The 18,142-nt window shown below is 43.2% G+C and overlaps 1 protein-coding gene across 1 annotated transcript in view; it reads left to right on the top strand.

The window, feature by feature from the left end:
- Positions 1–17,650, top strand: part of LOC121316621 (pleckstrin homology domain-containing family H member 2-like) — a 65,672-nt gene extending 48,022 nt beyond the window's left edge. Inside the window, exons 17-30 of the mRNA XM_041251662.1 lie at positions 146–325; positions 572–680; positions 773–885; positions 1,050–1,229; positions 1,802–1,899; positions 2,677–2,854; positions 8,153–8,308; positions 8,865–8,962; positions 12,378–12,519; positions 12,981–13,126; positions 13,240–13,369; positions 13,717–13,803; positions 14,872–15,021; positions 15,614–17,650. Of these exons, the coding sequence (XP_041107596.1) occupies positions 146–325; positions 572–680; positions 773–885; positions 1,050–1,229; positions 1,802–1,899; positions 2,677–2,854; positions 8,153–8,308; positions 8,865–8,962; positions 12,378–12,519; positions 12,981–13,126; positions 13,240–13,369; positions 13,717–13,803; positions 14,872–15,021; positions 15,614–15,799 (1,953 nt within the window). The 3' untranslated portion in view covers positions 15,800–17,650. The remainder of the gene's footprint in view (positions 1–145; positions 326–571; positions 681–772; positions 886–1,049; positions 1,230–1,801; positions 1,900–2,676; positions 2,855–8,152; positions 8,309–8,864; positions 8,963–12,377; positions 12,520–12,980; positions 13,127–13,239; positions 13,370–13,716; positions 13,804–14,871; positions 15,022–15,613) is intronic.
- Positions 17,651–18,142: the final 492 nt, after the last annotated feature.

An 18,142-nucleotide genomic window follows, 5' to 3' on the forward strand; every position in this document is an offset into this window, starting at 1 on the left:
AATCAATCAATCAGCATGGTGGCAGTGCCGCTGCAGGGTTTCAGCACACATGGCTAATTGTCCTGTGTGGGGTGACAGCATGGTGGCAGTGTCGCTGCAGGGTTTCAGCACACATGGTAAGGGTTGTCATCTCCTCCTCCCTCAGTTCCCGCTGGGTCAGATCAAGCTGTGGGAGGCCCGGGTGGAGGAGGTTGACCGGTCCTGTGACTCGGACGAAGACTACGAGACCAGTGGCCGCAGTCTGCTGTCCACTCACTACACCATCGCCATCCAGCCCAAGGAGCAGGGCCCCACCTACCTCCTCATTGGCTCCAAGCACGAGAAGGTGAGAGAGAGCCCAGCACTGCGCATAGGGCAGCTGAGTGACAGCAGAGAATCCACACATTCAACACTATAAATAATGCACTCACTGTACAGTACACTATCCACTCACCATGTGCCAAACATCTAGCAGCTGTTTGAACTTTGTCAAGTCGGGTCTGAAAGGATCCTAGTGTTTCTGCCTCAACAACATAACTAGGCAGCTCATTCCTATGCTTCTGAAGTGTCTGGTCTGCTGCATTTGGTGCAGGACACCTGGCTGTACCACATGACTGTTGCTGCGGGCAGCACGACCGTCGCAGTGGGCACGGAGTTCGAGCAGCTGGTGGGGAAGCTGCTCAACGTGGATGGAGACCCTGGTAAGCTTGTGTGTGTGTGTGTATGTGTGTGTGTGTGTGTGTGTGTGTTCTGGTGCTGCTATCCTCACTGTGTCCATGCCTCCCCTACACAGGCTCTCAGATCTGGAAGCACCCCAGCCTGTGTTGTAGTAAAGAGGGCATCACCTCCCCCCTCACCACCCTGCCCTCAGAGGCACTGCAGACCGAGGCCATCAAACTCTTCAAGGTAACCTCCTCCTATCAAACCCACGTATCACTTAACAGTGACTAGCTAATTTTAACAGAATGCTGCTAATTGCAATTTTGATCAATGATGTGTTGGAATTGATTAAAAGGGAATTGGAATTGGAATTGCAACAAGGTTTCTGATTGGTGGAGTGTTTCTTTCAGACATGTCAGCTATTCATTAATGTTGCGATCGACGCCCCTGCCATCGACTACCACGTGTCCCTGGCACAGAGCGCCCTGCAGGTGTGCCTCACCCACCCCGAGCTACAGAACGAAATCTACTGCCAGCTCATCAAGCAGAGCCGCAAGAGGCAGCCCCCGGGCGAGGCCGGGCCCATGCAGGTAGCCCCTCACTGCGGTTCAGCACAAGCTGCCAATTCAAAGAGTTGCAGGAGCAGCGATATTAGTACCTGCACACCAGCTATTTAATCCTGCAGCCTTCAGAGTTTAAGTATTACAGATTAGGCTTTAAATAAATCGATAGAAATAATTAATTAAGCAATTCAAGCTGTTTCAAGCTGTATCATTACTTAATTATCCACTCAATCATCACAGTGGCTGAAATGGCTATGCCCTACAGGAAATGTCTAGTTACGCTCAACTAATTAAGATGATGCTGTAGTTACATTGCATTTGTGGTTTTATCTCTATTTAAGACATAGCTTAAATACTGTATGTTATCAGTTAATTGAATAACTTAATGCCTCAGCTGTCAACACTAACACCCAATGGATGTAGGACTGAATAGTGGGGCGGCAAGTGCTATTGCTGACCAGGCATGGGGACTCCAGGTAAAGCAGCAGCAGGACTGTCAATACACTTTACATTTCAGAATTTGAAAGCTTTTGAATGTCTTTCTCAGTGTCCTCCTTGCCTGTTTTGTGTATGATGCATTTATGTGTGTTTGTCCGCAGGGCTGGCAGCTGCTCGCTCTCTGTGTGGGGCTCTTCCTGCCTCAGCACCCCTTCCTGTGGCTCCTGAAACTGCACCTCAAGAGGCATGGGGACTCCAGGTAAAGCAGCAGCAGGACTGTCAATACACTAGAGGTGCAAAAATGCACTGTGTGTCAATGAATTATCATGCTACAATCTTTAACCTTCAATGATGAATAAATCATGCTAAATGACAGACAGTATCAGTATGTGCTCCATGTATGTTATTGACCATTTGACTTTATTACACTTTCCTCAGCCTGTCAGGACCATGCCGAACCAGTACAGGGATCGCAATAAGAGGAAGTTCCAGTTTTTACTGCAAGCTTGATTAGCCCTAGTGTATAGTTAACACACTCAGATGTTTCTTACTAAACTCATAGTAAAACCAGGAGTGGATGAAACTGCTATGGAATGGGAGTCTTATTTCCATTATAAAGCAATACAGTTCACTTACAGTGTATCACTTCAGTCGTAAGATATAGCAGCTTACTTGTACTTTTTTATCTTCCCAGCACAATTGGTCCAAAAACTGAAACAGAAAATCACCAGAGATAACATGTTGCACCGTGGTGGCTACATCTTGTATAAGTACCATCTGATAACATACTAACGATAATTTAAAGAGAAAAGAAACAAGTTAATTTCTGAGGTAGTCCAGTGAGACCCCACATGTGATAACTTTAAGAAAAGCTGAGAGGGATCATTTGGAAGACTGAAAAGGAGAAAGCAGGAATACAGCAATCAGGAGAGAGGGAATCTTGTATGAAATGTTGTTTCTGGTATGGTGTTTCAGGACAGAGATTGGGAAGTACGTTAATCTTGTATTAAATGCTGTTTCTGGTGCGGTGTTTCAGGACAGAGATTGGGAAGTACGTTATCTACTGCCAGCGCTGTGTGGAGCGCACTCAGCAGAAGGGGGAGCGCAAGGCCAAGCCGTCCCGCATGGAGATCCTGTCCATCCTGCTGAGGAACCCCTACCATCACTCCCTGCCCTTCAGCATCCCCGTGCACTTCCTCAACAACACCTACCAGGTACACAGTCCAACCAGCAGAGCCGCACAAGCCCATTCTTCCATCATGCATCTCAGCTCAAAACTTTTCCCACTCCCTTGGGATTAGATTTGAGCTTGTTTTCATTTTACTGGTAGTGCTGCACAAACCTGTTGTTTGATTATGTGGGTTGAGCCCTTCGCAGAAATCATGTGCTGACAATCAGGTGAAGGTCACTGGTGTTGATCAGGCTAATTTACCATTCCAAGTGAAATAAGTAAAGAAACTGCTGCATGGATTTGTGTGGACTGCTGTTCTCTACTGAGTAGAAGAAAAGCAACAGCAATCATCAGCAGCTGTTTCTGCAGTGACGGTGTTGTATTTGCAGACATGCTGTCACTGTAGTTTGCAGTGACGGTGTTGTATTTGCAGACATGCTGTCTTGCTGTAGTTTGCAGTGACGGTGTTGTATTTGCTGACATGCTGTCTTGCTGTAGTTTGCAGTGACGGTGTTGTATTTGCTGACATGCTGTCTTGCTGTAGTTTGCAGTGACGGTGTTGTATTTGCAGACATGCTGTCTTGCTGTAGTTTGCAGTGACGGTGTTGTATTTGCTGACATGCTGTCACTGTAGTTTGCAGCGACGGTGTTGTATTTGCAGATATGCTGTCTTGCTATAGTTTGCAGTGACGGTGTTGTATTTGCAGACATGCTGTCTTCTTGTAGTTTGCAGTGACGGTGTTGTATTTGCTGACATGCTGTCTTGCTGTAGTTTGCAGTGACGGTGTTGTATTTGCTGACATGCTGTCACTGTAGTTTGCAGTGATGGTGTTGTATTTGCAGACATGCTGTCACTGTAGTTTGCAGTGATGGTGTTGTATTTGCAGACATGCTGTCTTGCTGTAGTTTGCAGTGACGGTGTTGTATTTGCAGACATGCTGTCTTGCTGTAGTTTGCAGTGACGGTGTTGTATTTGCTGACATGCTGTCACTGTAGTTTGCAGTGACGGTGTTGTATTTGCTGACATGCTGTCACTGTAGTTTGCAGTGACGGTGTTGTATTTGCTGACATGCTGTCTTGCTGTAGTTTGCAGTGACGGTGTTGTATTTGCTGACATGCTGTCACTGTAGTTTGCAGTGACGGTGTTGTATTTGCAGACATGCTGTCACTGTAGTTTGCAGTGACGGTGTTGTATTTGCAGACATGCTGTCAATGTAGTTTGCAGTGACGGTGTTGTATTTGCAGACATGCTGTCAATGTAGTTTGCAGTGACGGTGTTGTATTTGCAGACATGCTGTCAATGTAGTTTGCAGTGACGGTGTTGTATTTGCAGACATGCTGTCAATGTAGTTTGCAGTGACGGTGTTGTATTTGCTGACATGCTGTCTTGCTGTAGTTTGCAGTGACGGTGTTGTATTTGCTGACATGCTGTCACTGTAGTTTGCAGTGACGGTGTTGTATTTGCTGACATGCTGTCACTGTAGTTTGCAGTGACGGTGTTGTATTTGCTGACATGCTGTCTTGCTGTAGTTTGCAGTGACGGTGTTGTATTTGCTGACATGCTGTCACTGTAGTTTGCAGTGACGGTGTTGTATTTGCTGACATGCTGTCTTGCTGTAGTTTGCAGTGACGGTGTTGTATTTGCTGACATGCTGTCTTGCTGTAGTTTGCAGTGACGGTGTTGTATTTGCAGACATGCTGTCTTGCTGTAGTTTGCAGTGACGGTGTTGTATTTGCTGACATGCTGTCTTGTAGTTTGCAGTGACGGTGTTGTATTTGCAGACATGCTGTCACTGTAGTTTGCAGTGACGGTGTTGTATTTGCTGACATGCTGTCTTGCTGTAGTTTGCAGTGACGGTGTTGTATTTGCAGACATGCTGTCTTGCTGTAGTTTGCAGTGACGGTGTTGTATTTGCAGACATGCTGTCACTGTAGTTTGCAGTGACGGTGTTGTATTTGCAGACATGCTGTCAATGTAGTTTGCAGTGACGGTGTTGTATTTGCAGACATGCTGTCAATGTAGTTTGCAGTGACGGTGTTGTATTTGCTGACATGCTGTCTTGCTGTAGTTTGCAGTGACGGTGTTGTATTTGCTGACATGCTGTCTTGCTGTAGTTTGCAGTGACGGTGTTGTATTTGCAGACATGCTGTCACTGTAGTTTGCAGTGATGGTGTTGTATTTGCAGACATGCTGTCACTGTAGTTTGCAGTAGGTTTGTAGCTGACGGTGTCTTGCTGTATTTGCAGACATGCTGTCAATGTAGTTTGCAGTGACGGTGTTGTATTTGCAGACATGCTGTCAATGTAGTTTGCAGGGACGGTGTTGTATTTGCTGACATGCTGTCACTGTAGTTTGCAGTGACGGTGTTGTATTTGCTGACATGCTGTCAATGTAGTTTGCAGTGACGGTGTTGTATTTGCTGACATGCTGTCTTGCTGTAGTTTGCAGTGACGGTGTTGTATTTGCAGACATGCTGTCACTGTAGTTTGCAGTGATGGTGTTGTATTTGCTGACATGCTGTCTTGCTGTAGTTTGCAGTGATGGTGTTGTATTTGCAGACATGCTGTCACTGTAGTTTGCAGTGACGGTGTTGTATTTGCAGACATGCTGTCACTGTAGTTTGCAGTGACGGTGTTGTATTTGCAGACATGCTGTCACTGTAGTTTGCAGTGATGGTGTTGTATTTGCAGACATGCTGTCACTGTAGTTTGCAGTGACGGTGTTGTATTTGCTGACATGCTGTCTTGCTGTAGTTTGCAGTGACGGTGTTGTATTTGCTGACATGCTGTCTTGCTGTAGTTTGCAGTGACGGTGTTGTATTTGCAGACATGCTGTCAATGTAGTTTGCAGTGACGGTGTTGTATTTGCAGACATGCTGTCTTGCTGTAGTTTGCAGTGACGGTGTTGTATTTGCAGACATGCTGTCTTGCTGTAGTTTGCAGTGACGGTGTTGTATTTGCAGACATGCTGTCACTGTAGTTTGCAGTGACGGTGTTGTATTTGCTGACATGCTGTCACTGTAGTTTGCAGTGACGGTGTTGTATTTGCTGACATGCTGTCACTGTAGTTTGCAGTGACGGTGTTGTATTTGCTGACATGCTGTCACTGTAGTTTGCAGTGATGGTGTTGTATTTGCAGACATGCTGTCTTGCTGTAGTTTGCAGTGACGGTGTTGTATTTGCAGACATGCTGTCACTGTAGTTTGCAGTGACGGTGTTGTATTTGCTGACATGCTGTCACTGTAGTTTGCAGTGACGGTGTTGTATTTGCTGACATGCTGTCACTGTAGTTTGCAGTGACGGTGTTGTATTTGCTGACATGCTGTCACTGTAGTTTGCAGTGACGGTGTTGTATTTGCTGACATGCTGTCTTGCTGTAGTTTGCAGTGACGGTGTTGTATTTGCTGACATGCTGTCTTGCTGTAGTTTGCAGTGATGGTGTTGTATTTGCAGACATGCTGTCTTGCTGTAGTTTGCAGTGACGGTGTTGTATTTGCAGACATGCTGTCTTGCTGTAGTTTGCAGTGACGGTGTTGTATTTGCTGACATGCTGTCTTGCTGTAGTTTGCAGTGACGGTGTTGTATTTGCAGACATGCTGTCACTGTAGTTTGCAGTGACGGTGTTGTATTTGCAGACATGCTGTCACTGTAGTTTGCAGTGACGGTGTTGTATTTGCAGACATGCTGTCACTGTAGTTTGCAGTGATGGTGTTGTATTTGCAGACATGCTGTCTTGCTGTAGTTTGCAGTGACGGTGTTGTATTTGCTGACATGCTGTCACTGTAGTTTGCAGTGACGGTGTTGTATTTGCAGACATGCTGTCACTGTAGTTTGCAGTGACGGTGTTGTATTTGCTGACATGCTGTCTTGCTGTAGTTTGCAGTGACGGTGTTGTATTTGCAGACATGCTGTCAATGTAGTTTGCAGTGACGGTGTTGTATTTGCTGACATGCTGTCAATGTAGTTTGCAGTGACGGTGTTGTATTTGCTGACATGCTGTCAATGTAGTTTGCAGTGACGGTGTTGTATTTGCAGACATGCTGTCACTGTAGTTTGCAGTGACGGTGTTGTATTTGCAGACATGCTGTCAATGTAGTTTGCAGTGACGGTGTTGTATTTGCAGACATGCTGTCACTGTAGTTTGCAGTGACGGTGTTGTATTTGCTGACATGCTGTCACTGTAGTTTGCAGTGACGGTGTTGTATTTGCTGACATGCTGTCACTGTAGTTTGCAGTGACGGTGTTGTATTTGCAGACATGCTGTCAATGTAGTTTGCAGTGACGGTGTTGTATTTGCAGACATGCTGTCAATGTAGTTTGCAGTGACGGTGTTGTATTTGCAGACATGCTGTCACTGTAGTTTGCAGTGACGGTGTTGTATTTGCTGCTGTCACTGTAGTTTGCAGTGATGGTGTTGTATTTGCTGACATGCTGTCTTGCTGTAGTTTGCAGTGACGGTGTTGTATTTGCTGACATGCTGTCACTGTAGTTTGCAGTGATGGTGTTGTATTTGCAGACATGCTGTCTTGCTGTAGTTTGCAGTGACGTGTTGTATTTGCAGACATGCTGTCTTGCTGTAGTTTGCAGTGACGGTGTTGTATTTGCTGACATGCTGTCACTGTAGTTTGCAGTGATGGTGTTGTATTTGCTGACATGCTGTCTTGCTGTAGTTTGCAGTGACGGTGTTGTATTTGCTGACATGCTGTCACTGTAGTTTGCAGTGACGGTGTTGTATTTGCTGACATGCTGTCACTGTAGTTTGCAGTGACGGTGTTGTATTTGCTGACATGCTGTCTTGCTGTAGTTTGCAGTGACGGTGTTGTATTTGCTGACATGCTGTCACTGTAGTTTGCAGTGACGGTGTTGTATTTGCAGACATGCTGTCTTGCTGTAGTTTGCAGTGACGGTGTTGTATTTGCTGCTGTCACTGTAGTTTGCAGTGACGGTGTTGTATTTGCTGACATGCTGTCACTGTAGTTTGCAGTGACGGTGTTGTATTTGCTGACATGCTGTCTTGCTGTAGTTTGCAGTGACGGTGTTGTATTTGCTGACATGCTGTCTTGCTGTAGTTTGCAGTGACGGTGTTGTATTTGCTGACATGCTGTCTTGCTGTAGTTTGCAGTGATGGTGTTGTATTTGCTGACATGCTGTCTTGCTGTAATTTTCAGTGATGGTGTTGTATTTGCTGACATGCTGTCTTTCTGTATTTTGCAGTGACAGTGTTGTATTTGCTGACATGCTGTCACTGTAGTTTGCAGTGACAGTGTTGTATTTGCAGACATGCTGTCACTGTAGTTTGCAGTGACGGTGTTGTATTTGCTGACATGTTGTCTTGCTGCAGGTGGTGGGGTTCGATGCCAGCACCACGGTGGAGGAGTTCCTGAGCACATTGAACCAGGACACTGGCATGAGGAGACCCACACAGTCCGGCTTCGCTCTCTTTACTGACGACCCCTCTGGCAGGGATCAGGAGCACTGTCTGCAGGGCAGCATCAAGGTAATGCCAGCAGCAGCAGAGACGTACTGTATGTAGCGCAGAGGGAGCCCTGACTGCAAGCAGACACACCATGCAGCTGTCTGCCTATCAGCAAACACAGTAAATTCATTTATTTCTGCGCTGTGAACACCAGAACTCTACTGGCACGATTCACAGCTTGAATTGAATCAGGTCACTACGACAAGACTAAGCAGAGCATTTCCACTGCACCACTCAGGCTCCCCTTTCAATCTGGTACAACGTTTTGCAAATTGCCCTATACTACATTAACCTATTGTTCAGTAAGAGCATAGTGACGTGCAGAAAGCATTGTAAAGCATTGTTTAAAACTCTTTTTTGAAAAGACAGAGGTAGAGGGGGTTGGAGAGGGAGAAGAAGAGGAGAAGGAGGGGAGAGATAAAGGAGGAGGCAATCAGAACATTTGTTCTTTCCACATAAAATATATATAAGTTTTTGGAAAGAAATATATCGTGTTGTGCTTTACTGTTTTCATTTGCATCCACAGGAAAATCACCCTGCTTCAAAACCTTTTTTTTTGGCACACGTTTCTCCCCAGATCTGCGATATCATCTCTAAATGGGAGCAGGCCTCCAAAGAGCAGCATCCGGGCAAGTTTGAGAACACAAGGACAGTGCGACTCACCTACAAAAACAGGTATAGCTCAGCCTCCCCCTCACAGAGCTGCGCTGCAGGTCAATACCTCAACACACAGAGTCTGTATTAGTGCTCTAAATAGAGTCAGCTCAATACCTCAACACACAGAGTCTGTATTAGTGCTCTAAATAGAGTCAGCTCAATACCTCAACACACAGAGTCTGTATTAATGATCTAAACAGTGTCAGCTCAATACCTCAATACACAGAGTCTGTATTAGTGCTCTAAATAGAGTCAGGTTAATACCTCAATACACAGTCTGTATTAATGATTTAAACAGTGTCAGCTCAATACCTCAACACACAGAGTCTGTATTAGTGCTCTAAATAGAGTCTAATACCTCAATACACAGAGTCTGTATGAATGATTTAAACAGTGTCAGCTCAATACCTCAACACACAGAGTCTGTATTAGTGCTCTAATGAGTCAGGTTAATACCTCAATACACAGTCTGTATTAATGATTTAAACAGTGTCAGCTACCTCAACACACAGAGTCTGTATTAGTGCTCTAAATAGAGTCAGGTTAATACCTCAACACACAGAGTCTGTATTAGTGCTCTAAATAGAGTCAGGTTAATACCTCAATACACAGTCTGTATTAATGATTTAAACAGTGTCAGCTCAATACCTCAACACACAGAGTCTGTATTAGTGCTCTAAATAGAGTCAGGTTAATACCTCAACACACAGAGTCTGTATTAGTGCTCTAAAAAGAGTCAGGTTAATACCTCAATACACAGTCTGTATGAATGATTTAAACAGTGTCAGCTCAATACCTCAACACACAGAGTCTGTATTAGTGCTCTAATACCTCAATACACAGTCTGTATTAATGATTTAAACAGTGTCAGCTCAATACCTCAACACACAGAGTCTGTATTAGTGCTCTAAATAGAGTCAGGTTAATACCTCAACACACAGAGTCTGTATTAGTGCTCTAAATAGAGTCAGGTTAATACCTCAATACGCAGTCTGTATTAATGATTTAAACAGTGTCAGCTCAATACCTCAATACACAGAGTCTGTATTAGTGCTCTAAATAGAGTCAGGTTAATACCTCAACACACAGAGTCTGTATTAGTGCTCTAAAAAGAGTCAGGTTAATACCTCAATACACAGTCTGTATTAATGATTTAAACAGTGTCAGCTCAATACCTCAACACACAGAGTCTGTATTAGTGCTCTAAGTAGAGTCAGGTTAATACCTCAATACACAGAGTCTGTATTAGTGCTCTAAATAGAGTCAGGTTCCTCAATACACAGAGTCTGTATTAGTGCTCTAAATAGAGTCAGAATACCTCAATACACAGAGTCTGTATTAGTGCTCTAAATAGAGTCAGGTTAATACCTCAACACACAGAGTCTGTATTAGTGCTCTAAAAAGAGTCAGGTTAATACCTCAATACACAGTCTGTATGAATGATTTAAACAGTGTCAGCTCAATACCTCAACACACAGAGTCTGTATTAGTGCTCTAAGTAGAGTCAGGTTAATACCTCAATACACAGAGTCTGTATTAGTGCTCTAAAAAGAGTCAGGTTAATACCTCAATACACAGTCTGTATTAATGATTTAAACAGTGTCAGCTCAATACCTCAACACACAGAGTCTGTATTAGTGCTCTAAGTAGAGTCAGGTTAATACCTCAATACACAGAGTCTGTATTAGTGCTCTAAATAGAGTCAGGTTAATACCTCAATACACAGGAAGATACTGACAACATGCCCCACATGTCATCCAGTTCCTATCCAGTTTTAAATAACTTTAGCATAACTGAGGCAGAAGTGTTAAAGGGACTAGGAGCTCTTAAAATAAACAAATCCCCTGGGCCGGATGAGATCCTCCCAGTAGTACTCAAAGAAATGAAAGAAGTAATTTACAAACCGCTAACCAAGATCATGCAGCAGTCTCTTGACACAGGGGTGGTACCGACAGACTGGAAAATTGCAAACATAATACCGATCCACAAAAAGGGAAACAAAACTGAACCAAGTAACTACAGACCAGTAAGCCTGACTTCTATTATATGCAAACTTATGGAAACTATAATAAGATCCAAAATGGAAAATTACCTATATGGTAACAGGGTACTGGGAGACAGTCAACATGGTTTTAGGAAAGGGAGATCGTGCCTAACTAACTTGCTTGATTTTTTTGAGGATGCAACATCGATAATGGATAATTGCAAAGCATATGACATGGTTTATTTAGATTTCCAGAAAGCTTTTGACAAAGTCCCGCACAAAAGATTAATTCTCAAACTGAACGCAGTTGGGATTCAAGGAAACGCATGTACATGGATTAGGGAGTGGTTAACATGTAGAAAACAAAAAGTACTGATTAGAGGAAAAACCTCAGAATGGAGTGTGGTAACCAGCGGTGTACCACAGGGATCAGTATTAGGTCCTCTGCTATTCCTAATCTACATTAATGATTTAGATTCTGGTATAGTAAGCAAACTTGTTAAATTTGCAGACGACACAAAAGTAGGAGGAGTGGCAAACACTGCTGCAGCAGCAAAGGTCATTCAAAATGATCTAGACAAGATTCAGAACTGGGCAGACACATGGCAAATGACATTTAATAGAGAAAAGTGTAAGGTACTGCACGCAGAAAATAAAAATGTATATTATAAATATCATATGGGAGATATTGAAATTGGAGAAGGAATCTATGAAAAAGACCTAGGAGTTTTTGTTGACTCAGAAATGTCTTCATCTAGGCAATGTGGGGAAGCTATAAAAAAGGCTAACAAGATGCTCGGATACATTGTGAAAAGTGTTGAATTTAAATCAAGGGAAGTAATGTTAAAACTGTACAATGCACTTGTAAGACCTCATCTTGAATATTGTGTGCAGTTCTGGTCACCTCACTATAAAAAAGATATTGCTGCTCTAGAAAGAGTGCAAAGAAGAGCGACCAGAATTATTCCGGGCTTAAAAGGCATGTCATATGCAGACAGGCTAAAAGAATTGAATCTGTTCAGTCTTGAACAAAGAAGACTACGTGGCGACCTAATTCAAGCATTCAAAATTCTAAAAGGTATTGACAGTGTCGACCCAAGGGACTTTTTCAGCCTGAAAAAAGAAACAAGGACCAGGGGTCACAAATGGAGTTTAGTAAAAGGGGCATTCAGAACAGAAAATAGGAGACACTTTTTTACACAGAGAATTGTGAGGGTCTGGAATCAACTCCCCAGTAATGTTGTTGAAGCTGACACCCTGGGATCCTTCAAGAAGCTGCTTGATGAGATTTTGGGATCAATAAGCTACTAACAACCAAACGAGCAAGATGGGCCGAATGGCCTCCTCTCGTTTGTAAACTTTCTTATGTTCTTATGTTCTTAAACACTGCGGCTAATCTCTATTTCTCTCTTTCTCCTCCCCCCTGCCCCTCTCCCTATCTCTTTCCAGGTTGTATTTCTCTGTCCAGGCTCGTGGAGAGACTGACCGGGAGAGGCTGCTGCTCATGTACCAGACCAACGAGGAGATCCTTCAGGGACAGTTCCCTGTCAACAAGGAGCTGGCTCTGGAGATGGCAGCGCTGCTGGCACAGGTACTCTACCACTGAGCCACATGGTTGCAGCAGTACAGGTTTAATCTTCGACCACAGCATGCTTGATATTGCTTTTGCAGTGTCTCTCTATACCATTTTGTTATTATCATGATGATCCCCCTGTTTCACAATTTTTTTTGGTTAAATGCAGTTGTGCAATATTGTATTAACTGTGTTCACATAAAGGATTTCCTATAATTCTGTTATAGGAATGTCTAATTCGCTGAACAGGCCTAATGCTACGATACTTCTCTGTGCATTTCTATATGCTTATTTATGATTGCATCTAATATCATGATTTACAAAATATACAACTGTTCCTTAATATTATCCCATCATTTTTATACATGTAGGCTATCTTTACTCCATGATCATGTGGGTTACAACTACTGTATTTGTCCATCTGCTTTGGGTATTTCTAATTCTGGAATGCAAAGTGATCGTGTAATTACTCTGTCCAGGTGGAGTTCGGAGACTTCGAGCGACCGTTCTCCACGCCGGCAGGTCAGGTGACTGCCCAGTCCAAATCCAACCAGAGTCTGAAGCAGGTTCTGGAGAGGTTCTACCCCAAGCAGTACCGGCAGGGCTGCTCCGAGGACCAGCTCAGGTAACATGGGCTGGTCAATTGCAGTGCAATGCCATTTGGTTACATCACTCTGTACTCTCACAAGCCATTCCCCTCTGCTCAATGTGTACCCCCTCTCTCTCTCTGTCTTACAGGCAGCTCCGGCAAAGGCTGTCAGCGAGGTGGATGTCTCTGAGGGGCCGCACCTCCTCGGACTGCATTCGGATCTACCTGACCGTGGCCAGGAAGTGGCCCTTCTATGGGGCTCGGCTCTTTGCAGCAAAGGTATGGTGCGAGGCAGATAGCTGCATGAGCTTGTGACATTCATGCCAGGAGAGTATAAAAATAGTGAATTGCAGATCACAAACATAGAAAGATATTTGTATGCCACATTAGATGTGAAGATGTGGAGCTTTGTTCAATAACTATGTAATTATGTACTTAGTAAAGTTCTTTCCTTATAATGCAGTAGTCAGGAGCCTTAGCCTTATAATAAGATTGCAAGAGCTAGGGGAGTCCCCCTTATAAAAGGTCTGGTGGTATAAAGGACTGCCTTATAACCAGAGAGCACTGCAGTTTTGTATGGTCCATTAAGTGTGACTTGTGATGTGCCAGCTTGTGTGTCTCTGTAGCCCATCACCCCCTCGCCCTTCCCGGATGCTCCGGTCAGGCTGGCAGTGCACGAGGACGGGATCAGTGTGCTGGAGTACAGCTCCATGGTAAGAACTTCATCCTAGTCCACTTCATCCCAATTCACTTTATCTCAATCAACTTCATCTCAATACACTTCATCTCAATACACACCTCCTAATCCACTTTACCCCAATCCACTTCACCCCAATCCACTTCATCTCAATCCACTCCATCTCAATCCACTTCATCTCAGTCCACTTCATCTCAATACACTTCATCTTAATCCACGTTGTCTCAATCCACATCATCCCAATCCACTCCACCTCAATCCACTTCATCTCAGTCCACTTAATCTCAAGTCACTTCATCTCAATCCACTCCATCTCAATGCACTTCATCTCAGTCCACTCCATCTCAGTCCACTCCATCCCAATCCACTTCATCCCAATCCAGTACATCTCAATCCACTTCATCTCAATCCACTTCATCCCAATCCACTACATCTCAATCCACTTAATCTCAATCCACTTCATCTCAATCCACTTCATCTCAATCCACTTCATCTCAATCCACTTCATCCCAATCCACTTCATCTCAATCCACTTCATCCCAATCCACTTCATCTCAATCCACTTCATCCCAATCCACTTCATCTCAATCCACTTCATCTCAATCCACTTCATCTCAATCCACTTCATCCCAATCCACTTCATCTCAATCCACTTCATCTCAATCCACTTCATCCCAATCCACTTCATCTCAATCCACTTCATCTCAATCCACTTCATCTCAATCCACTTCATCTCAATCCACTTCATCTCAATCCACTTCATCCCAATCCACTTCATCCCAATCCACTACATCTCAATTCACTTCATCTTAATGCACATCATCTCAATGCACTTCATCTCAATCCACTTCATCCCAATGCACTTCATCTCAATGCACTTCATCTCAATTCACTTTATCTCAATACACTTCACCAAAATGTTTTCAGCACAATGAAAGATAGATCAGTTATAATGTTGGCAACACTAATAAGAGTTAAGATCCACCTTCTTGATCTGGCCTTGCTTGTAAAAGAGCACCATGTCGATTACATCACCCTGTTTAAATGAAGGTTCATCAGTAATAATTGCTTCCTCTCAATACAGAGGCTGCTGGTGTCATACAGGCCCAGGAATCTGATGACGTTCGGAGGCTGCCGCGATGACTTCATGCTGGTGGTGGGTCAGTCCAGCGGCAACGGTCACCCCAAGGACAAGCCCACAGAGAAGCACCTGTTTGCCATGCCCAAGCCCAAGGTGGGTGCACTGGGGCTGGGGTCCGACACATAGAGATGGGGTAGTTATGTGAGGGGCTACATGGGAATGGGGGCAGAGATGAAGGTTTATTAGAACTCTGCAGCCACACACCATTGTGAGACTCGAGAGGCCTTAAAGCCCTATCTTTACCCCTCACCTACTTCACTGTTTCAGAAAATTGCAAACAAATGTCTTTTTTTTTTTTTTATCCTATCATTAGCAATAGCACTATTATCATTTTTTTGTTTTTGGTTTGCTTGTTGTTTTATACCAATGTAGTGTGCACAAATTTTCAAGTACAGCACTGTAAAAAATGTAATTGTGTCTCCCTGATATCTTCCTTGCAGATAAACCATTAGCGTGACTAAATGATTTTGTATCAGGAAGCAGCAGCCATGCTGTTTAGCAGTGTCTGTGAAACATCTGTACGTTCCAGACTGAAGTATAATCAAATGATCTTCAACCAGAACAAAAAGGAAACCAATGATAGTACTGCAAGGGCAGTGAAGAGGTTTCAAACCCTTGGTTAGCACTCCTTTGAGCTCTTGCACTGATGGTTTTAATGTTTTTTTTATTGTTTATATTTTTCCAGATTCTGGAGATGACCCTGCTGATTGCCAGCTACATCAACAGTGTCCACCAGCAGAAAGCCGCTGCCCATCACCTCTCCGCCCCGGCCTTGCTCTCCGCCCCACCGACTGGACCCAGGAGCAGGGAGATGGGGAGCGAGCCCCTGCTGTCCCTTAACAGACCCACCAAGGGACCCACCCTTCTGTGAGCCCAGGGAGCCTGAACCACTCCTTGACTGAGCTTGCTCCACAGCTGACCAGAGAAAGCAGCAGCCTCCAAATCATTAGACCCGCACTGAACAAGGGGCTTGTCCTACTGTGAAAGGAGCAGCTCCCCCTGCTGGCTGACCCTGTCCATCTGGCTCCTTGTTAGATCTTTAGCTCACAGTTTCGAGCAACCTTTACAAAAACCCTGCAGGGCCATGCCAGTACATGTTAAAGGGCTAGTGTATATAGTCTACATTTTTTAATCATTCATGTCTTACCTGATATGTATTTATCATGTGTAAGTGTCTATTATTGCTTACAACATTATTTGCTGTGTTTATTAACTGTTCCAGCAAAAAGAAATGCTTCTGAAAAGACTTCACAAGGCTGATTTTGGGGAAGCATATCAATGTTGCACAGGCTTCAATGTGCAATGCTCACAGGCATATCAGTGTTGCACAGGCTTCAATTTGCAATGCTTCCCAGCTTGTCAGTGTTGCACAGGCTTCAATGTGCAATGCTCCACACATGGGCTTTCACACCACAGTATGCCTTTAAAATATTTTGCTGGAATAGATAGTAAGCATGGCAAAATATGATTTAAGAAGAAATCATACAGAACACACAACAGGATATTAAATATTAGAAAACGTGTTGATTATATAAACTGTCCTTTTATGGTAATGACAGCACATTCTTAATGACATTTCAGTGATGGTCAGCACGATCTTTTATATGCACTGGAACGCAATACAGCTATGAAATGCATATTAAGGGCAAGGACCACCCCTTTAGACTGGACTGGGGGAAGGCTGGGTTAATTGAAAGCATTGCTTTATTCAGTACATTGTGTTGTTAAGATTGTCTCCTTTGTTTTAAGCTGTGCTGGGGCATTTGTGAACCAGCCATTCAAGAGCCTTGGAAAGATGTGTTCAAATGACCAGCTACTGGAAACAATAACTACTGGAACTTCAAAGTGTTTTTAATATAATATAACAATTGTAGTAGGCAAAAAAAATAATAAAAAAAATAAATAATTGGATTTTAATATAAATGTAAATGTGTAAATATAAAATAATTTGAGCTGCAGTCAGAACTCTTAGAACAGGGGTAACTTGAGATGGAACTGACTCTGCCTATGCAATTATGTACGTGGTATATCTGATTTCCAAAACGAGTAAATGATTATTCCCTTGGGTGTGCTGGTCCTTAAACAGCTAGCTAACTGTAAACCAGCATGTTTCTGTTGACACTCTCCATATAAACCATTCCTAAACAGAGGCTGCAGGATTTGAAACATTCTCCCCCAGTAAAGGCTCTTACAGTGCAAGTTTACTGTGTTAAACCTTATAAGGGTGCCCCTATTTAAAGAAGTCAGTTCTGTATAGTTTTTCACAACACACTTTAGTTTTTAAAATGTACTGTGGAAACAGTTTAGCAGGGGAGTATTATTGACCCACAACATATAAAAGACTGCTTTCATTGCTCTGCTGTGCAGATCTTATTCACACTGTGATAAAGCAATTATTATTATTATTATTATTATTATTATTATTATTTATTATTATTATTATCAAATTCCTGTGGATCAGATCTAGAAACAAATTAGTTTTTTTTTTATTTGAACTAACAGTAGAGGAGGCACTTTTGTAATTACAGTTTAACATCATCATTGCATTTTGTTACTTATTCTTTATCAGTGTTGCCCTGTTTTCACACAAGGAATTGATTCAGGGTTGAACGATATGTTATTATGCATAATTACAATGTACCTAACATAGAAATCTTTTTGCATGGCATGTAAGTGCACAATTGTATCAGAAAAGGGTTCTGGTTAGGTTTAGGATTGGGGTTAGGGGGTAGGGGTTAGGGTTAGGATTGGGTTAGGGTTAGGGTTAGAGTTAAAGCTAGGGTTAGGGTTAGGGTTATAGCTAGTAAATTGTAACTATGCATAGTAACATTGCAATGATGTGTAAGTACACATGCATTTATTAAGTAACTGCTATGTAATTCACAGTAATTAGAGACACTCCATGTAAAGTGTGACCCAGTATTTTCCTGTATTGTGTTTTGTTTTGGGGCAGCACGGTACCGTGAGGGAGTCTAGTATCGATTGGCAGTATTTTATATTGTGTGTGTTTCATTTCGAAGAGCCTGTGTCAGTCCTGTGGTGTCTTTACCCACGTGCTTTGTAATGTGTGTGCGCAAGGTGATCTGGTATACACCTTTGCCCAGCTCAGTGTCATGCTTTGTGTCTATAATCAAGAGAAGTCTGTGATTGTTATACAGCATGTAAAGTGAAATGCTTTAATGCCAAGCTGCCTAAATATTTATTTTATTTTGTT

This window comes from Polyodon spathula, chromosome 6, assembly GCF_017654505.1.
Source record: "Polyodon spathula isolate WHYD16114869_AA chromosome 6, ASM1765450v1, whole genome shotgun sequence".
NCBI lineage: Eukaryota > Metazoa > Chordata > Actinopteri > Acipenseriformes > Polyodontidae > Polyodon > Polyodon spathula.